This window comes from Sesamum indicum, linkage group LG11, assembly GCF_026168435.1.
Source record: "Sesamum indicum cultivar Baizhima isolate 11 linkage group LG11, ASM2616843v1, whole genome shotgun sequence".
Classification (NCBI taxonomy): Eukaryota; Viridiplantae; Streptophyta; class Magnoliopsida; order Lamiales; family Pedaliaceae; genus Sesamum; species Sesamum indicum.
The window spans coordinates 10185048-10206722 of record NC_142667.1 but is presented as its reverse complement, the minus strand read 5'-3'; the positions used below and the strand labels follow the sequence as shown (position 1 = coordinate 10206722).

At 33.5% G+C, this 21675-nt stretch overlaps 2 protein-coding genes across 5 annotated transcripts; one reads left to right on the top strand and one right to left on the bottom strand.

The window, feature by feature from the left end:
- Nucleotides 1-239: 239 nt before the first annotated feature.
- MKK6 (MAP kinase kinase 6) lies at nucleotides 240-4111 on the top strand. The gene is made up of 8 exons (XM_011095350.3): nucleotides 240-530; nucleotides 633-717; nucleotides 1857-1991; nucleotides 2141-2365; nucleotides 2459-2641; nucleotides 2803-3026; nucleotides 3709-3754; nucleotides 3832-4111. Exons 1-8 carry the CDS (start codon nucleotides 277-279, stop codon nucleotides 3922-3924), a joined length of 1245 nt encoding a protein of 414 aa, XP_011093652.1. The 5' UTR covers nucleotides 240-276; the 3' UTR covers nucleotides 3925-4111.
- Nucleotides 4112-6512: 2401 nt separating this feature from the next.
- LOC105173560 (arginine--tRNA ligase, cytoplasmic) lies at nucleotides 6513-18034 on the bottom strand. Of its 4 annotated transcripts, none has more exons than XM_011095346.3 (18): nucleotides 17734-18034; nucleotides 17497-17571; nucleotides 17187-17329; nucleotides 16967-17042; nucleotides 16752-16853; nucleotides 16439-16654; nucleotides 13416-13496; nucleotides 12757-12840; nucleotides 12464-12568; nucleotides 11604-11782; nucleotides 11161-11245; nucleotides 10878-11064; nucleotides 10668-10737; nucleotides 9863-9932; nucleotides 9440-9529; nucleotides 8734-8802; nucleotides 8056-8154; nucleotides 6513-6777 (listed from the first exon to the last, which is right to left on the bottom strand). In XM_011095346.3, exons 1-18 carry the CDS (start codon nucleotides 17779-17781, stop codon nucleotides 6667-6669), a joined length of 1890 nt encoding a protein of 629 aa, XP_011093648.1. In that variant the 5' UTR covers nucleotides 17782-18034; the 3' UTR covers nucleotides 6513-6666. The 4 variants fall into 4 exon arrangements, with proteins under 4 accessions (XP_011093648.1, XP_011093649.1, XP_011093650.1 ...); XM_011095347.3 differs by having other exon boundaries at nucleotides 17187-17326; XM_011095348.3 differs by having other exon boundaries at nucleotides 17497-17567.
- Nucleotides 18035-21675: the final 3641 nt, after the last annotated feature.

The following is a 21675-nucleotide window of genomic DNA, read 5'->3' as shown; positions in this document are numbered from 1 at the left end:
TATTATTATTTAAAATTAAAATATATGATATTAATTAATAACTATAATATATGGTTAATTTTGAATATAAAGTTGATAAAGTATTGAATATGAAATTAAACATATAAAAATACATAAAAAAATTATAAAAAATAGAAAAAAATCGCGGACCGATATGATGAGCTCGAGCTCGTTAGAAGCTCAAGTCAAACTTAAAATAAGCTCGCGAACTGTCTTGACTTACCAACCATTCCTCTCAATTAGTCGAAGACAAAAAAAGCAAATGAAAAGCAAAAAATGAATGGTGTTTTAATCCGGGGCGGGTCTCGGGGCGGAGTGAGATTGTATTTCAATTCGTTGATTGAGTGTACTGTTTGGCGGTCATTTACATTTGAATCTCTTCAACTTTTGTGCTCCTCATCAGCACAGCATTCACACGGAGGAACCCTATCTCCGCTAGAAGAAGGAGACGAAATCATGAAGATCAAGAAACCTCTCAAGGAGCTCAAGCTTTCTGTTCCAGCTCAGAATTCCCCAATCTCTACTTTCCTGTATTTAAACCCTTAAAAAAAATACCCCCCCTTTATTTCTGTTGGGAAAATTTTCTCTTTCGATATATTTTCCATGATCTTTTGCTGATTTTTGTGACGCAGGACGGCGAGTGGAACGTTTCATGATGGGGATTTACTTTTGAATCTGAAAGGGCTCCGATTGGTTTCTGACGAGAATGAATCCCTTGTAAGTTCCTTGTTTTGTTTGTTTTCGTTGTTTGAAATGAAAGTGCAGAGTGCTGGTGGCCTGTTGCTTCAATTAGGCTGACTTTTGTAGCAGAAGATTAGGGAAGTTTAATTTAAATTTTAATCAATGTTTAGCGTATTCCAACTTGGCCCCAATTTTATCTGTAAGTAGACCTACTAAATTTCTGAGAAAAATGGCTCCAATTTAAACGAAATAACTTGACGGATGCTCAGTCCAGTATTCTTTTAATATTTATAATTTTTCAACCCCATGAATAATCGAAGATCCCTAGTTATAATGTCAGCTGGTAAAATGCCTATAGAGTTGGTGATTGTGGTTGTTCGTGCATTGTAGCAGTTGAGTCTATGCAAAAAGACCACCTTCTGCTTTTCGGTTTGATTAGGAAGAAGAATGAATACACATGAGTAGATGACTGATAAGACATAGCAACATGATATATATATATTTTTTCTCTGCTGAAGAACATTTGGAATGGTGATTTAAACTAGGGAAGTACCTTTTTGTGGTGTTCCTTATTCTGGTTTGTGATTTTGCAATTATCTTGACTGGATATTAGGACTTCTATGCTCTTTCCTAATTTCCTAAGCCCTAGCTTAGCAAGAAGTGTCTACTCCACTTCCATGGTGTTTCGATGGAGATTCTCCGCCCTGATACTTTGCTTACAACTTTTTGTCCAATACTCAGTCAAAATATTGTCACAACTTACCTCTGTGTGAGCAACATTGTTTGATTGATTCATGGAACGATGTGCTTGTTGACTTCCTTGTACTTCAACCTTAACCTGTCTGTTGTGCTTGTTGACTTCCTTGTACTTGAACCTTAACCTATCTGTCCATGTAGTGTGGCATAGGGTACTGCTCATAAAGTAAGAATCTGTATTAGGCCATCAATCTATGCCTAGACTTTTGCAACTGAAACACGTCTGTATGGCTTACGGCAAATAACAAAATGAGATAGCAATATCTTGTAGCATGCTATTATTTTGGTCATACATGTTGAGACTGCATAAAAGTTTTTTGAAGTCAAATTAGATTAGATCTACTGTAAGACTGGAGCTAACTGGTCTTGCTCCCCCCCCCCCCCCTTTTACTCCTGCATTTTTGGGGCTTACTATATAGCCATCAGAAGGGAAGGAGATTGACCTTCAATTCTCGTTGGAAGATCTTGAGACCATCAAAGTCATAGGCAAGGGAAGCGGTGGTGTCGTTCAACTTGTTCGCCACAAATGGGTCGGAACATTATTTGCCTTGAAGGTTAGTGCTCAATCATTGAGTAGGTCAGCTTACATTTATTTATTTAACCTGAATACTCAATAACTTCTGTAAGTTTTTAGTGTTCTTAGATAAGAAATAGTTGCTCTTTTTCAGTCTTTTTTTGGGAATTTTGTTTTGTGTTGCCACAGGTTATCCAAATGAATATACAGGAGGAGATCCGCAAACAAATTGTTCAGGAGCTTAAAATAAATCAAGCATCACAATGCCCAAATGTTGTAGTTTGCTACCATTCGTTCTATCATAATGGAGCTATATCTCTTGTATTTGAATACATGGATCGTGGATCACTGGTTGATGTAATCAGACAAGTTAAGACAATCCTTGAACCTTATCTTGCTGTTGTTTGCAAACAGGTTTGTCAGTTTCTCACTGTATGATCTCAGATTAGTTAAATCCATAATTCTTTCAGTTCCTTCAATTCTCAATGAACTTTTTTTTGACTTCAGGTTTTACAAGGCCTAGTTTATTTGCATCACGAAAGACATGTAATACATAGAGACATAAAGCCTTCGAACCTGCTAGTCAACCACAGAGGGGAAGTAAAAATAACAGATTTTGGTGTTAGTGCAATGCTGGCGAACTCTATGGGCCAAAGGGACACATTTGTTGGGACTTACAATTACATGGCAGTGAGTATAAATTGTCATCTTCAGCATCATATAACAAGAACTGCTTTGCCTTTCTTTTAATTTTTAATTATGGACTCTGGATCATTCGTAACAAAATCATGTAAGAGCAAGAAATAACACTGATGCCTAACCAGATCTTTCCCATCTGAAACTTTCTGTAGCCTGAAAGAATCAGTGGAAGCACCTATGACTATAAAAGTGATATTTGGAGTCTGGGCATGGTAATTCTTGAATGCGCCATTGGGCGCTTTCCTTACATGAAATCAGAAGATCAACAAAGTGGACCGGGCTTCTATGAGCTTTTGCAGGCTATTGTTGGAAGTCCCCCTCCTTCTGCTCCACCCGATCAATTCTCTCCAGAATTCTGTTCATTTGTTTCAGCCTGGTATGGAATATAGCAGTTTTCTTATCTTGAGAGAGAAGCATTATGTTCCATGACTATGAGTCCAAGTGTCTGCCCTCTACAGTTATAGGAGCTCTAGGGGATGGGTTGCTGTTTTCCTCTTTGCCAAAATTATTTCAGGAATTGATATGCACCCAATAACCTTTTACATTGTTAGGTCATATTTGATGAAAACAAGTGAAGAAAGAAAAATGATAATTTCCTTTTAGTTTGGATGCATATTGCTGGATCTCTATTTTAAATATTAAAGTTTGATCAAGCTAAAAGATGAACTTGCTTTGAAGAATGGGAGAGTAAAGTACGAAAAAGAGAAAGTATTAGAAAGCTTTGGAGTTCAGCTGGACAGAGATGGAAAATTCTTTTTTCCATTTTCCTTACTGTTCATTAATTTAGTTCTTCTTTTCATTCATCAAAAGTAGCCATGCCATGAAAACTGACAATGTCTAAGTTCGGTTGTCTGACACCTATGAATGATTCTTTCTTAGCACGAATGTTCCGACTTGTTGATAATGATTCTCTTGTGGTTCTTCTGCTAAGTAAATTAACTTGAAAGCTAGGACCACTATAGAAAATGATTCACAACTCTTTAATTCTCCTTCATTTTCTGGTAAGCTATTTTTCCTCAAGCATCATCCTATTTATGCATTGGTTTTTGGATGTGCAGCATACAGAAGGATCCCAGAGACAGGCCTTCATCTTTGGAACTACTGGTTAGTTTATGTTCAACATACTTTGTCTGTACCCATGCTTCACCAATCTTTAACTAACAACACACTGGTACTGGCAGAGCCACCCTTTTATCAAGAAGTTTGAAGACAAAGATATTGATCTCAGCATTTTGGTTGGCAGCTTGGAGCCACCAGTGAATTTTCCAAGATAATCATGTTTCTTAACGGGGGTCCAAGTGTAAGTTCTTCCATATACTGTATCAGCTGTTGTATGTACTCTATCTTTACATAAAACAAACTCAAGCCTCCTACATATTTTGTCGTAAACTTGTGAACATTTTGGGTCATATTACTTACTAATGATATGTGTCCGTTATCATGTCTCAAGAATAAACCAAATTCTCAAGCCGATACTTCTATGAGCTATTGCTTTATTAAGCTCATTTTCTGTATAATCAGCAGTGGCTCAAGGCATGTAATGCTCCAGAGTCTATATTATTTACTTCAGAAATAGTGTATAAGGAAAAAAAGATTAATCGTAGTTTCATTGTTGTTTCTGTTGGTGAAAATCTTGTGAGGTATTTGTCAGTTTTGGTTTAATTTGAAGTAGACAAGTTTGCTTCATCATATATTGATTTTAGTAGAAAATGGATGTCCTCAGTATACTTCGTTGGATGAAATTTAATAATAATCTGTTGAGTTAGGTACTGTACGATTGAAATTCTTCAGGAAATCATTAAATACTCCAAGAGTCTATATTTTATTATTGCTGAGATAAAGCATACAATTTAAGAATGGAATTATGGTTGAAATTCAGAAATGTGTGTAAATCACAAGTTAATTATAACTGCGTCTCAATGCCTCGATTTTAATATTTATATTTAAGGATTAAACTGTACACAAAAGCAAGTGCAAAGAAATGCATTCTTTTTGTCGAAACAAGTTGAGATAGCACTTGTTTCGGTCATTTTAGTTCCACTATCATATTAGTAAATTCAGTCTTTGTTGAGTCAAGTATTATCATCAGCTATCGTCATTTTGTGGTATATTCATATAAAGTAACCAGCTCTACATTTGCAATTAGGTTCAAATTTGTCTCATTTAAGTAAAGAATTGAACATATTAAGTGAATCACATCGGGAATAAAAGAAAAGTTGGAAATGCTTGTACTTGTTATTGTTTATTTGAGATGTGAGATATCTAAAGTAACTCATTTAGTTGGCAAGATATTTATTAACAAAAGTATCATTCATCATATTTATTTATGCACAAGTATCTATTTCTTTAATCATTTAACAATGTCAATTGTTGTCAATTTTGATCAACTATTTATTTTATTTTCATTTTTTTAAATTGAACTTGACAAAGAGTTTGGGAAAAAAAATGAAAAAAGAATTTATGAAATATTTCAAAGTGATGTATGTGGTAATATTACTACTTATAACATGGGGTACTTTTTTAACAAAAAGAAAATTATTCTGATAGTCGAGTTTTGTCTTTAATATTATTTTCGTATTCAAGCAATTATAAATAATTTAATGATACTCAATTTTTATTATTAATATTATTTTGATACCAATTTGAATTTTTTTTTCTATTATCTTTCATTGTAATAGCCGTTTTACCATTAGCTATTAAAATATAAAATAATGAATATACTAAAGAAAATGTTGCATAAATATCAATCAATATATTTTATCTTTATTTTAATCATTTTACTTTCATTTTCATACTCGGTTAAAAAGATTATTTATTTTCATTATTTCAAAATTCTTTGACCATCTTTATTTTTCAATATATATATATATATATATATATATTAAAAAGAATTCATTGTTAAACACTTATATTAATAGTCAAATAAGTCCCCTCAAAAAATGAATTTTAAGTAATAATTTTGTTCTAATATAATAAAGATGTAGAACATAAATATTTATTAATCGACAAAGGTATTTGTTTGCTTTTAATTTATGAACCATTGAATCTTATTTGTATAAATCTATGATTGACATTCTCGTATATACAAACCAACTGTTCCTAAATTATTTAGATCACCGATTCATATTTAAAATTATATATAGGATTAATTATACTTAAACCTCATCTAAAAATGTGTAATTATATTTTCTCTCAAAAAAATTTAAAATTACACTTGCACTCCTTTTAAAAAAAATTCATTTACACCTAATCCTTTCCCATTAGGATTTAGATGAAAATTGTTGTTGCTAGCAAATAAAAAATATATTTATATATATATATATATATATATGAATTTTTAATTTTGCCCTTATTTAACAGTTCTATGTATATTTTTGTACTTATAAAAAAGTAAATGTAATACATATATGGAGTGAGATAACATTATTATATTCTTTTCCTTATAAGTACAAAAATTATTGCATGAGAATGTTAAAATGTGATGTAAAATGAAAATTTATGAATTTTTTTTTGCTAAAGTTAGCATTTTTTGTCCAACCCCTAATAAAAAGAGATCGGGTGTAAACAATAAATTTTCAAAAGAGATATAAGTATAATTTTAAAACTTGTTTAAAAGGAAAGTATAATTTGATATTTGTATAGGAGTTTAAGTGTAATTAACCCTTATATATAGACGTATCCATACACACTTATACATATTATTTACTGTACTAGCAGCTATCGCACACGACACAGAGAGAAGGGGGGGGGGGGGGGTGATCGGTCGTGCCGCGCCACACCAAGAAAGGGTGGCAGAGGGAGAGTATGCAGCGAGGGAGGGAGGGAAGCGGCCATGCGGGAGGCAAGACGGAGGGCAAGGACATAACAAAAGAATAATAATAATTTTATAAAATAAATTGATATTCATATTAATATAATTTACAAGTATTTATATACAATATACTGACCTATTTGATTTGTATCAGATTTTTTTGGTTTAAAAATGTAAGTTGGTAATGATAGTGTAAAATAATAGGTCAGATTTTGTAAACAGGGGTGATTCCTAGCAAATAGAAGCATTTTCTCATGACAATGGCTGTTGCCTCACAAAGTAGCAGTCTGCTCGTCTCCTCTGCTGAGCCCACAACCTGCACAAATAAACTCTTGAGCAAACTGCATTACCAGAACCATAATATGATAGGTCCATTCGTTTCAAGTAGACGCAATTAGATGATAATACTATTCTAACATTGAAAATCTGGCATGTAATTGGAACTTATGGATAGAAGAACTGCTAAACACGAACACACAAGAGGAACTTATTCCCATTTCTTTATCATCAAAGGAACTTAGACTTAAGATAATAACAGATGACAATGAAAAGATAGGATGATAAAATGTGTCGTATTGGTCACCACAGGTTACCGGTTTCCATTCTCTTTCTCATCAAAACTCGACTTTCATCATACCCTTTACGTGTTCTTCCATTAGTCCGAACTAATAACTCCAAGATTAGAGAACTTAAAATACCAAAAGTACTGACAAAAAAACCGTGTAATAGAAGGAGAAATCTTCAAACTGTTCCAGAATAACACTCGACAAGACCAATTTGCAAGTGCAACAGCATCAGTAAACCAGGCAGGCCATGGAAGAGTAATAGTCATAAAGTGCATTTTGAGGGTTTTAGGTTATTTGATACAACTCACTGTTTCAAAGATGCATCAGCATTGTTGCTTTCTCATGGAAAAAAAAAATCATCTTCCTATAGCTCTATGAATTACCCTAGTTGCTTTTATCTTCGAAAAAGTTTAAATGTTTTGAACAGATGCCCATAAATGACAGACTTCTTTCCCCATTAATCCAAAGTTATATAGAGGAAAAGAACATTTATACAACTTTTGGTGTCATTCTGTCACCACATACTTATTAATGTCCAATGAGTGGATCTGGCATCCTCGTGAAGGTTCAGAGAGACCTCAACACCTTAAAAGTTAAAACTTAAAGTAGGTTTTAGCACTTCCCTGTTGATTGATTAACAAACGCAAAGGTGGTTTTATTTGTACATTTTGGTTAGTTCTCGTCTGAAAACAAGAATTTAAAGCGAACATGTATTCTTTTTTCATTAGGTTTCAGAAGGAAAAGGAGAAAACGTAAAGGAATTTTGTCATGTTCAGCTACCTGTGTTTCTAAATAACTCATACTAGTTTGGACATAACTACTTTAACGATTTAATGTCTTTATGCAGGTAAAACAAAGCTATACTAAGAGTTGGTGAGGTTGCTATCACTACAAGCAGGCAATTGACTCTTAATCCACTCTTTTCAAGCAATAAATTGATTCCATATAGCAAAATGATTGAATATTTTGCCTTAAATTCAACTTTTTATTTTTTCATTTTTATGTGCATACTAAACATAATCTCGTACCTGACAATTGGTATAGAATCTTGTGAAGTCTTCAGACAAATTATACAGATATTCACACAGTATATTTGGTAAAAGATTGGTGCATGCCTCTTCCACGATCTGAAAAGGTAAAGAACAAGAGCATAATAACTAAAAAGAACATAACTTACAATATAAATAAAGAAAAATTACAATAAACTCCCCTGAGGTTTGTCATAATTACGAATATCTCCTTATTGTATGAAAATTACTAATACTTCCCTGATGTTTGTAGAAATTATGTAATCTTTGGATGGAAGTATGAAATCGTAAACTTTATCCTTACTGTATTATTTTATTTTTTTTAAAATTAAAAACTTATAAAAAAAATCGAACAAGGTGGATGAATTTTTTTTAAAAAATTATCCACTTAGTCCAAAACAAAATAGAAAATTTTAAAAAATAAATAAAATAATAATTTTTAATTCATAAAGGCATTTTGGTCAGTTCACCATAAAAATGGATGGAAACATAACAAATTGGGTTAATTGTTAGACGGCCGTTAAAATCAGGAGGGTATTAGTAATTTTCCAAACAACGAGTGGGTATTCGTTATTATGCGAAACTTCAGGGAAGATCGTTGTAATTTACCCTATAAATAACCAAGGCATATTCGAGGAGCTACCCAGATAGTCACAAAAAGTTAAAATGAATGTATACCTCCAGAAATTGGAGCAAATGAAGTCCTAAGACCCGTTCATCCGGATGATCCAACTCCATGGTTCCAATCTGTCACATGTACGCATGAATTCGTACGAAAATGCAAATCGCGTACTAATACAATTTGACTGTCTTCCATATATTGCCTCAACTATCACTGCCTTATAGCCAAGAGTACGGAGCTATGGCACCAACATTTTTACGATACTTGCACACAACATTAACCTCACAGGGACGGAGAGAAGCTACCTTATGACCTAAGTCGTAGTCTTAATAGAACCAGTAGACAGATTCATGAGGAAATGATAACTACACATACTCAAGATTCAATCCGACATTCAACACAATCTCTCCTTTAGATTGGAAAATGTCTCATTGAAAAACCGTCGGACACCAGATTGACCAACTCTACAGTGGCTTTTTATTCACCAAACTCTCAGTACTTTCTTCTATAAAAAAAAGAATGTAAGTGGCGCCCAAGATATAAAAAAGATAAAGATATTCGCGAACGGACATTACACCAACTCTAGATCACATAATGCGAAAACGTTAATTGCCAAGAAAATAGTAGGTAAAATAGTATACTTGCATGTGATCATTAAGAAGTCCTTCGAGAAAGATCACCTATAGAGTTTAAGGCATAGTAAAAAACCGAAAGGCATTCCACTGATAACAGATCACTAATCAACAGAGAATGACTGTTTACCTTCTTCAACTCTTCTATATCTTTACCCGATCTCCTGATGATTGAGCATATTCGAGCATGTGCATATAGCAAGTACACAGCAGTATTTCCCTGCTCAAAAATCCATGAAGGTAACAAAGTGTAAAGACATTATGGTAAAATAGATTTCCTACCACAATACATTGCATTAAACTATGGTACCAAGTGAAGGCATGTTAAACAGGATTTTTCCTGTTGGAATGAAATTGACTAGAGAAACAGCCAGCACAATCAAGAACCAGCTGACAACAATGTTCAGCAGCCATGACAAGAGACAAATTATTGCATTATAATAAAGAAGGTTAAATATAAAGGTAATAGAACGTAAAGAAAAAAGGACTTGGCAAATACAAAAGAAGATACTTTTGCATTCACACTGAATATACGATCAAAATCCATAATGACCTTGTCATTAAGCATTTGATCAAAACTGAATGTGTAGTTGGTCGATCTATTGTTCTTCAAATCTGCATATCTGTTTATCAAGAGAAAAACACATAATTTGTTAGCCAGCCAGGGGGCAAATGGAGAACCATACGTGCTGAAGAAAATAAAGAATGACAGTTAAAAGATGTCTCTATCAACTCTTTAAGTGTAAGCAACGTACTCCTGGACACAGTTCCAGATCCCTCACAAAAATATATAACCATAAAAGTTTCTTGCCATATACTTCAGTCAACAGGACATGCCAATGCTGGGAATGACCTCATTCTTTTTCTAACCAGTCAAACTAAGCCTTAATTCCATAGAGTTGAATAAAAATTGAATTGTTTTGATATAATTCTTATGCTAATTATGTGACTCAGTGGTTTCTTTTAGGATTGGGATTACAAAAGGCTGGTCCACTTTGTATTATGTCGATCTAAAGAACCAGTCAAGACATGGTAAATTGGTAGCTTTGTAGCAACTGAAGATATTTTTTCTTAATAAACCTTTATTCTAAGTTTAAAGCAAAATACAAAAGAAAGGTGTGGATCTTTCACGTTCCCCTGCAAGCAGCGTGACTGTTCCATGACTTGAACAATAATGCTGCTCAGAAGGAAATTTTGGATGCAGCGCTAAATGGTGTTTTCATACAAGCAAACAATGTGGGCATAAAAATAGTCACCAGTCAACAATTTGAATTCTTGAATATAAGTTTCCTTAAATGAGTGCGGCACCACGTTTCTATTTTCTTAAACCTCAGAAGACAATCAAACAAGGAACTTACTTGACAGCTCCATAACCTACTGCCTCAGCAGTTTTGTCGAGTTCTTCTGCAGTCCACTCTTCAGACTTACCTACGAAGATTTAAATTGCTTTGATATTTAGAATGTTGAAATTAGATATTAACATCCATGCTAACTAAATCCGAAATATGGTAGTAATTAAAAGATTCTCTGGCTAGGAACTTGCAGTTATTAAGTAATCATCATGTTACCTCTTTGAACTAGGGCTTCTCTACATCGATTTTTGGCTTCATCAAGTAAATCGACCAATTTGACAGTCTCAGTACTGCGAGTTCGAAATCGCTTTCCATCCTCTCCTAAAACGAGCCCAAAACCAACATGGCTAGCTTTAGGGTACTTATTATCTTCAGCTGGCAACCAACCAGCTTGTTTGGCAGCCTGAAATTGGGATGAAAAGGATGCAGCCTCTAGCAGAGAAACACTTGAAAAAATGTGGAAACAAACATTGCATATAGATAGAAAAGAAGAACTTACAGTAAAAACCATTTCAAAGTGCTCCCGTTGCCCAACATCAGTAACATATATAATCCATTCTGCCTTCTCCTCATATAGTCGATACCTAGGCATAAGGATTAGCGATTTTAACTGAAAGTCAATTGTTTCCGACCATATAATGAAAGTGAATACAAAATTGCCGCAACTTGTCATACCAATTATAGGATAACATATCAGGTATTAATGGCACAAATGAGCTTCTATATGGTGAGAAGACACCATCATCACCAATGATCCAATATCTCTACCCTATTGACTAAAAGAGCTGATGATCTATGGATTAACTAAAATTTTCAAAAGAGTGATAGAATACTAAGAGCAAGGCCCGTTAGTTTACTGATCATCAACATAAGGATAGTTACTGATAAATTTAAAAGGAACTATATGACACATAAGTGAACAGTAAACATTTTAGAAAATACCATAAGGCCGCAAGATCAGTTGAAGCATAGTTGTAGCCACCATCCTTCTTTACAACAATAAGCGGTATCTTTTTCCCTTTGATAAAGATTACACGAGCACCTTCACTTTCTTCGATTAATCCCTTTTCATTTAGCAATTCCACAACCCTTGGGATATATGGATTGTAAAAGCTCTCCCCCTGGAGAGAAGAACTTTAGAGAGTGTAGCATAATTGTAAGCAAAGGTATAAATTACAACATAAGCTTTTAAAACCACGACTAGATATGGACACAAGAGGACATATACTACATACAAGGTAACTGGGTTTAGAACTTATAACAAATAATTATAGGAGCAAATAATGAAAGGTAAATTGTTCTAAAGGTCAGATACCTACCAGGAATCAACTCGAACTTGACGTTACTTCAGTCTATATTTCTACGAGTTCTGTGGCTAATTTAACTAGCAAGCAAAACAAAATGCAGTTGAGAGAAAGTGTTTCTTCTGATGCTGGTGCTTGGGATCTTGAGTTTTTATTCATCCACCATCTGAAATATCTACCATCTTTTACAAGGTCACTGAAAATACTCCCAAGGTATGTAAATATTGGGGTGTGTTAATTGGTGGCTTTGTACCTCTAATACATGTTTGGAATTATAGATGCTCTATACCTTATGAATTTATTGAATTGGATTTAATTGGAGAAATAAGATTTCAATTGTGATTATTCAAAATGCTAATTTATCTTTGCACAAGCTTTATTTTGTTGAATTGTATCATCATGGAATGAGATATGTCATGCCTCATTTGGAGATGTGCAAGCTGCTGATAAACTAATATCAAGTTTCTATGTAGAATTTAAAGAAGCAACTGGGAGCACCTTTTCCTCTAATTGAACTCCAAGCCGCTGATAAACACTTTCATATCCTCTCCTGCTTATTTCACAGATTTCTGCCCATGCCTTCCTATACTTCTCTTCCCCACCCTATAAGAGGCAGAATACATAGCATCATGGTTAAATAGAGGAATTACAAAAAAGTGTAGACTTATTTAACCATTTGGCAAGTTAGATATGTAGAACTGATTGTTTCATTTATCAAAGCCAAATGGGAATCTTTGTTAGAAGCTTTAACATAGGAAAGAATGAAAAATATAACCTCTCATTTTATTCACCTGAAGACTGACTACCGCCCTTTGGGCCCTCTCCTTAAACGCAGGATCACTATCAAATCTCTGCTTTGAGGCCTTGTAGAATGCCTGAAAAAGGAAAGACCAAGTCAAAGGAGGCTCTTTCTGCAAGACTTCTAATTGAATTTGGCGAAGTGTGGTAAAAGGAATAATTCTAAATAAATAAATAAAGTATAGAACTAGCGTAAACATCATCCAAATAGCTCAAAGTACAAGATCTGATTATAAAAGTTCTTCAGCGCTATTAACCCCAATCAATATCATGATGAGGTGATAATACACTGTTCTAACGACAATAAAATAGATATCCGAGATAGGTAATTATGTTTTAGAAATCTAGACAAAAATTGACAGAATTTATATCCAAACTCAATATTAAACAACATGCAGTGGTCATATTAGAGAGCACTTTATGAAACCTAATATGTGCATGCAGTAATACTTCCTGGAACCAACTAGTATGGGTTGGTGATGCTTTTACTGAACTGAGTCTTCCAAACAAAGATGAATGAGGAAAGCAATATCGAGTAGATAAGGAAAGCAATATCAAGCCCATTCAGTCCAACTCTAACTAATAAGATAATTAACGAAAGCAAGTGTGAACATCAACAAGAACTAAAGGATGCATGAAGTTATTTCCTCACCTGAAGATCTCCAATGGCTTGATCACCGGAAACCTCCCCAGAAGGAAATTTCTCAAAAAGGTACTCAATTAACATGCCAAACTGCAAAACATGAAACATATTATAAGCAGGTTGCACTATATAATTGAGAAAATGGGAAATTCATTTTAAAATACTGATCATAGATAAAATTTCTTGGAGCATATTAAAGATCATAAGAAAAAGAATATCTAAGTGATTCTTGTGATATTTAAATAATTTGATTTCAGAGAGATTTCCTCCATTTTCATTATTGACATATGTAATTCACCTATATAAATAGGTGGGGGTTTATATCCTCAAATTAAGAGAGAATAAGATAATTTAGCCTTTGGGCATTTGTCTCGTAGACATAGGCCATATGATTGAACCACGTAAATCTTCGTCTTCTGTTATTCTGACAAGACCATCCGCATAATTGGATTTTGCAGCTAACGTAGATACAAAAGCAAGTCAAAGACGTCCATTTCAGTGGTGCTTCAAAGAACCAAAAGGAAAGGAAGTGCAACGCAGAACTGTTGATAAAAAGAAAACACCTCACAAATCATGACAACATATTGATTTCATAATCTCTAAGTGTATCTTACAAATGATGGGTAATATGGTAGGTCAGGTTTACAATCTGATCATTTAAGTATAGCCTTGATAACTCTGCAATTATAATGATTTTATAGCAATTTAATCTTCCTTTTTAATCCAAAATATTCCTAATTATGTGATTTTATTGCATATTCAGCAAAAAAGGAAGATTACAAGAAAATTTCTGCAAAATTGACAAAGCGCGCCCACGCTTAATGAAGTAGTCAACTCGGGATAAGGATAAGCACGAGCGATTTCCCCAAGAGATAAAGGAATCAAGTGTTTAGATTTAAAAAGGATTCTTTTAAGCTTATCTTTTGTAATCTATTCACCTTTTTAGAGTTTATCACGTATCTATCCCCCCACTACGTCTAGATTCGTAAGAGACTTTTATTATAAATAGGGGGGATCTCTTCATTAGAAATGATTCAGTTTTTATCTTAGAACTCTATAGAATTCTCTGTTCATCTCTTCTCTTTTATTTTATTTTACTACCGGAATTAATGGAATTCCACTTTATAGTGTGTTCTTCCATTAATATGTCCGGCTAAATTCTCTATTTTCTGGTTAAGGTATGGTGATTGCTTGATTCCCGTTATGTTGTGAGATTTAATCTGCGTTCTACACTTGTCAAACAAATATTCATGTTATTCTCTGTGCTTTAATTACAAACGTCTGATTTATGAATGATTCGGCCGGTTGTTCATTATCAAGAAGGTTTGCTTAGCTAATTGAATTTTATAAATCCGTGTAATTGTTTATTTAGTTCAATACTTAGTGGCAACGTAGCATGATTAGTTATGTCACAGTATTTAATTATGTTATGGGGAATGCATGATCTAGTTTAAACGAATTGTCCTCGTAGGAGTTTGTTGATTAGAATCAGGCCTTTTTAATTCTTAATGCTGTTAATAGATTAAATCTTATGAACGTTTCCAAGGTTGTCTGTTAATTAGAGATCTAGCCAACGGTCGTACCTTGGCTAACGAAAAGGTAAGGAAAGGTGAGGTTGTTAGGTCGTACCAACGACCATAACTGGTTTATTTGTCCATACATGTGTTATTCTTGCATCAATGATCAACTCACAAGAATCAAGCATGATCCTAGCCTTAACCGGAAAATCTCTCTCTCATATTTTTACCAGATATTTTTAATTATTTAGTTTCCAATTACTCCTTTTCATCAACAACCTTCCCCATTATTTTCTATTTTTCTAATAAGAAATTAACTTAAAACCAATCCCTGTGGATCGACCCTACTCCCACTATCACAAGTGTAGTAAGAATTATTTTTGGTGACTTCGACACTCATCAAGCCTATAGATAAGGGACTTCAAATGTATACCATTTAGACTGAGGAGCATGCTTCACAGGGAGGTGTTATCAGCTGAAAAGAGTACGACCCTTTCCAGGAGAGACCACTATTGTTTTTGCCTTTCTAGGTGTTTGTATCGGCATACAGTAGACGCGGTGAGGAATTATAAAAATCTCTGATGGATTTGCATTGGCAAGCAAAAAGGCTCAATACGGTATTTGAAATGATCGCTTTTTACATTGCACATTTACCCAGCTCCTCATACTAAGTGAATCAAGTTGCATTGTCTAGCATAGAGAGCTTCAGATCAAAACATATAGCGAGATTTAAATAATTCTAACAAGGCTGTCAATAATCAGGATATCTATATGTTCAAGTGCTGTTAAGGAAGCTCTACTAGGCAAGAATTGTATGGAAGACAACGGAAAGACAAAGCAAGAGACCAGTTCCCTTTAATTAAGACCGCCAAGGAATTTGTTCCAAGGAAATTAATTTGGGTATTCGGCTGTCAACAAGATTGCATTTTTGTGTGGTTTGCAGGTAGAGGTGCTATCATCATCCCAAAGGAGAAGCGCTCATGCTGAAATATGTTATGCTTGCAGAAAAAAACCAGGGTGATGCATGTTTTACTGATGCACTAGGAAGGTGGGTTGTAAAATCAAGATCCTCATTTTGATGCATTTCAAATCACAGGGATACTGTCTACTTCTGTTGCAGAATCATTTTTTTGGTGGAAAGTGAGTTGTTCCTAAGCTATAAAAGCAGAGACAATGTAAGACCTTCTGTGCCTATCACATAGAATTTGGAGATCGGAGAACCTTTTTGGAAGCAAAAAATTGTTTATTTATTTATTTTTTTCTTATGTTCCGCATTAAGAAATCAAGTTCATTTGATATGAGCTGAGTGATCACTGATCAGGTCTTGCTTGGTTTTACCTCTTTGTGCCACTTGTATGCTTTATTATAATAATAAAAATATATTTACTTGTAAAAAATACAATTACATTAAGGATGCCAAGGAGATCAACCATTCGGCTTCACCAGTAGCACAAGCAAAGGAACATATGCTTTTAATAGCAACCACAAATTGAATTCTCAGGGGATTGTGTTTACCTGAGTGCCCCAGTCTCCGACGTGGTTTCTGCGAAGAACCTCAACTTTTGAAAACTCCAGCATTCGGGCCAGAGTGTCCCCAATAATGGTCGACCTCAAATTACCAACATGCATTTCTTTAGCTATGTTTGGTGAAGAGAAATCCACCACTGCTCTTTTAACAGGAATCTCAGATGCCCAAGTTTCAATAGTATGGACAAGCATCTTTTGGATACTCTATAACAGCAAAAGCAATCCTTAGATATATATGAACCCAAAGCATCTCACAATATATGGATGTTCCGAACACACATAGAACTAATAAGATAAATACCTTGGCAATCCAATGCTTCGATAATATGATGTTTACAAAGCCAGGTCCAGCTATAGTGCAGGACTCTATCATTTCTGATGGAGGAAGATTATTCATAATGGCCTAAAAATGGGAATACATGTCAATCTGTATCAATTGTCAATGGAAGCCCTGATTCATATCTACAAGGAAAAAGAAAATTGAGTCATTAGACAAGCTAGGGCAAAGATAACTACCTGCCCAACGAGTTGGGGACCTTTGAATTGGGTACCCTTGCCTTTAACTCTTGACCATAAGCCCATGGCATTATTGCTGCACCAAATGAAACAGTTCTATCTGTCAGCAAGCAAATTCATGAGAGAGTCTTATACATTTCTAATGCAAGAAGCTTGTAGCTTCTAAAAGTAACAATGCCAAGATTACTGCCATTGTCAGGATAGTACCAGATTTTCATACCATTGGTAGTCACCAAATTTAGGATTTTGGCAGGGAGCAATTGCAGGCTCTACGTCTCCCTCATCAGGAACAGTAGTCCTCAGCGACTCTTCAAACAGCTTTGCTATTTGCTGCTTAACACTCCCAGCACTCTGTAGATCCTGCTTGACATAGTGTTAGCAAATCCAGATCCAGTCAGCCAAACTAATAAAGCTAATTGTTCGTTTCACTCTAGTATGCACTTCCATAAAACCTATTCTTTTAGCAGTACCCATACCATGATAGCCCAAATACAAGGACAAATGGCCTATGTGCATGCGTTTGAACTTACAGGTGCCATGGTGGATAACGAATATGACTTTGCTGCAGAAACTGTCCTTCTAGATTTTGCTCTCACAATACCTGCCTAGTTTCGCAACAACAACAACAAATTACCATAAGCAACAGCAGACTCCCCTTATTCCCAGGAATAACTAGACCAACGAAAAAATATCCACATCTCAACTATAATCCCAGCAAAAACCGAACCAATGAATCCCAAAAAAAAAAAAAAAAGCAATATATATACATATGAACATGTGTCTGTGTGTGAGTCTGCGTGCGCGCGCGTGATCATCCTTAGGGCCAACTCAGAATTCCGATGTAACTCATTTCCCCCCCAAAAAGAACACTTCCAAGCAATTTAGCAAAAGAAAAAAACACTGCGCTTCAGTTCTCCTGAACAGCCAGTAGACAGAGGGAGAGAGGATCAAGAAGAGAGAGAGAACGAGAGATTGCGGGGACTGTGGAAAGACGGAGAGCAATGGAAAAGGAAGAAAGCGCGTAGGTGGGGAGGTGCTCTGCAATTCATTGATCAAAAGAGGGAAAAACAAAGACTGGCTCTTTATATATGCTGATGATGACGAGGTGGCCTGCGCCAATGGCGGAGGGCTCCAAGTGGGACCGTTGCTGGTGTAGTATGATCGGCTCCCCATGTGTGCGTGTGTGTTTTTTTCCTTTAATTTAATAATAATTTTTGAATCCAATTTGATAAAATTTAAAATAATTTAATATAAATATAATATATTTATAATTTGATTGGATATAATTTTTGAATTAATCAAATAATTAATATAATATACTTATTGTATGATTGTTATGCAATTTAAAAAAACAAACCAAACACTTGCATGTGTTCAATTTAGTCAGGACAAACTTAATTTTAATAAGAATTTTTGCTTTGCCCCTACGTGTACATCGTGTGCAACGTACTTCATTCTTTAAAACTAAACTTTGAATATATTAATTATTTTATAAAATAAAAATATCTTTTTAAATTATTTAATTTATTATTGGAATATTGTAAAATAATAATTAAAGTATAAAAAGCATAGGATAAAAAAATAAATAAGGAAGAGGAGAGAAAGGAAAAATTAACATTAGGTTAAAAAAGAAGAAGAAGAAATTTTAGATTGTTTGGCTCATTTTTTAAATTAAATTCATTTAAAACCATATATGCATAAAAGTGATAAGTTGCATTTAATTGCATCATATTTATCTAACTACACATTATGTACATTAACCAATTTTTAAATTTATTCAGTTAATTATTGAATCTTGAAGATGAGGTTAGTTTTTGAATTTAACTATCATTTTTCATTTGTATCATCAATTATGAAATTTCAAATCCAATTGTCATAATTACTTTTTTTTTAACCAATTATTTTGGACCAAATTGGTATAAGTATATTTACTTATTCTTGTGATTGAAGAGGATAAACCTCATCGAATGAAGACATAATTTTTTTTTTCAAGAATCAGTCAATTTCATCAATATCGCGTTTTGATAAAAGTTACAATTTGTAGCTTTATATTCAAGAAAAAATATTTTTTTCTAATTATCCGTTATACCCATTAAGTAATTTATTTTGATCTCTTTTCTGGTTTTAGAAATGATGTTAATTTTTGCATGTAAGTACGATTTATGTTTTTATAAATAAATATGAAATTGTTCATCTAAATAACACGATCGTTATTTTTCTTATAATCAATTATATAATCGTCTCGTCAAATTCACCCAAAAAAACCTTGTGATGCATTTGCGATCCAAAATATATTCATAGCATGGTAATAAATTTACATAATTGTTGACAATACTCTATCAATGTGTAATATGAAAATATGAGAGGATACTATAGTATGCTATAACAGTTGGTATTGAAAAATCATGTAAATATTAAATAAGTTTGATGTAATTATGAATATTTTTTTGATAAATATTTTATAAAGTTTTAAATAAATTTTATTTAATTATTTTTAAGAAATTTATCAGAAGCTGCTCGAATAGCATGTCTCTCAATCGGTGCCGAGGGAGGTAGCCTCATCGGATAGTACTGCCTCAGTTGTTCAAGAAGACTAGTTGTGGGTTGAGGCTGCCAGGAGAAAGCGGGGCCGAGGTGCAATCAACCACTGATGCCCCGGTCAAGGGAGCAGTACAGTCGGCAGCCGAGAATACTGTTGACCTTGAGTTTTCAGACGAACCAGACGCATTAGATTAGGATTTATTTTGATTTTTAATTATGCGCTTTGCAAAACGACACTATTTATTTGTTTAATTAAGTATACTTTTATTGGACAAAATATTATCCCAAAAAATATATTTTTCATAAAATAATAAAAAAAATTATATAAAACATAATAAATATTTGGGGCAGACTTTTGGAAGGAAATTGTCGAAAATATTTGGGATGAATTTTGTGACGATAGTTATCGCAAATTTCGTCAGAATAATTTGAGACAGAAATTATGATCTATTCGATCCTGAATTCCGTCCCCAATTCATTGTAATTTTCGAAATAATTTGGGATGATTTTCAAAAATATTTCGGACAATATAATATACGTAACAATTTTTTTAACTAATTTACCGACAAACTTTCCGATGGCAATATAAAAAATTCCTAAAACAAAATTTGTCGGAATTTTTTATTTTTTGTTCTAACATCTTTCCCAAACTCTGTCCCAAATAGAATACTAAATACGTCCCGTGGAACACTTTTCCAACGACAAACAATAACAAATCATCGTAAACCATAAAAAATTACTCCAATGGATATTCACTTTGTTGGAAATCACGTCTGAAATATTTTTGAAATGCCTTTTTTCACACGGTTTTCCGTTAGTTCAAAAACCATCGAAACCCTTATTAACCATGAAATTTTGTCGAAAATTCCGTCCCAAAAAAAGTTTTTTAAGTGACAATAACTCAACTATAAAAACCTTCATACACACATATGGTACAAACATATAATCCTCCCTAGTGAATTTTGAGGTAACACACATCACTTTCTATTAATGTAACAAATAAAGTCTTGCTCTTATTAGATAGCTGAGATTTGAAAATTTTCCAATTAAATTTGAATCTCATCTTATCTATATGAATATTTTTTACAATTTATTTCCACTAATGACGTCCTAACTTACAGTTAAAATTAAAATTGAGATCATATAAATAAGTTCGAAATTATAGATTCAACACGTAAATTATTATAATATATTTATTCTTATTAGTCATATTAATATATTGATCAAATTAAAACATTACTTAATATTTCGAAATGAATTATTATAATATATTTACACCTGCTGAAATTCACTTTAAAAACTTGTGGCCCACAACTCATTTGTAAAATAATTACTTAGTGTGCACTCCAAGATATTCAAACTACATAGACTTAGGTCATAATTAAATAAAACTCAAACCAATCATCCATAAAACGACAGTGATCTCCGTAATAAACAAGTCGTTTTATTCAAACCCATCAACCACAAAACAATCATATGAAGATGACTAATTATTTTATTTTATTTTAATAACAAGAAACTTTAATTCTAACCATCAAACATTATGTACATTCTTAGCCCATTTTTTTAATCACGCTCCACTAATATAATTCGTGGACCAAAAATATTCATCAATTATTTAGGGATGGCAATGGGTTCGGGCAAAATACGATCCCACTCCATTCAGGACCAATTAAATGGGTTTCGGACGGGTATGAGTTTAATTTTGTGTACCTGTTTGGGTCGGAGTGTGTCTCGAGTTCTGTTGGGGACTCGGACCGAAACACAATTATTATTGTTTAATATTTATTTTTTAAATTTTGAGTTTTGAATTTATTTTCAGTCACTTTATTTATTTAAAATTTGCAATCTAAAAATGAATATTGATGGTATTTGAGTTATGGATACTGTGTGATTTGTGTTTATAATTATATTTTAAAATAATTTTATATATAAATATCAATGTATGATTTAGTAAAATGCGAATATAGTAATAAAATAACTCTTGAAAAATTAGAAAGCTGTTTCAATATAGAGCCACGATACTTAGGTGTGCTAAAGTCATGATTGCCTCCATACGTACAGAATTTTAATGACTAATCATAACTCCAGTATACTTCAATAATTTTCATGTGCACGACCACGAGAAAACTTGAAATCAATTTTTAGTCCGTTACAAGAAATTGTGA

What these genes read in the sequence shown, in the direction of transcription:
- MKK6 (XM_011095350.3), top strand. Translation starts at nt 277, where the DNA reads ATGAATGGTGTTTTAATCCGGGGCGGGTCTCGGGGCGGAGTGAGATTG. An exon ending in CTGACGAGAATGAATCCCTT is followed by an intron (nt 718 to 1,856) that starts GTAAGTTCCTTG and finishes CTTACTATATAG; the next exon opens with CCATCAGAAGGGAAGGAGAT. An exon ending in TGTTCATTTGTTTCAGCCTG is followed by an intron (nt 3,027 to 3,708) that starts GTATGGAATATA and finishes TTGGATGTGCAG; the next exon opens with CATACAGAAGGATCCCAGAG.
- LOC105173560 (XM_011095346.3), bottom strand. Translation starts at nt 17,781, where the DNA reads ATGATCACGCGCGCGCACGCAGACTCACACACAGACACATGTTCATAT. An exon ending in TCGGAGACTGGGGCACTCAG is followed by an intron (nt 13,497 to 16,438) that starts GTAAACACAATC and finishes CATGTTTTGCAG; the next exon opens with TTTGGCATGTTAATTGAGTA. An exon ending in ATATAGAAGAGTTGAAGAAG is followed by an intron (nt 8,803 to 9,439) that starts GTAAACAGTCAT and finishes TACATGTGACAG; the next exon opens with ATTGGAACCATGGAGTTGGA.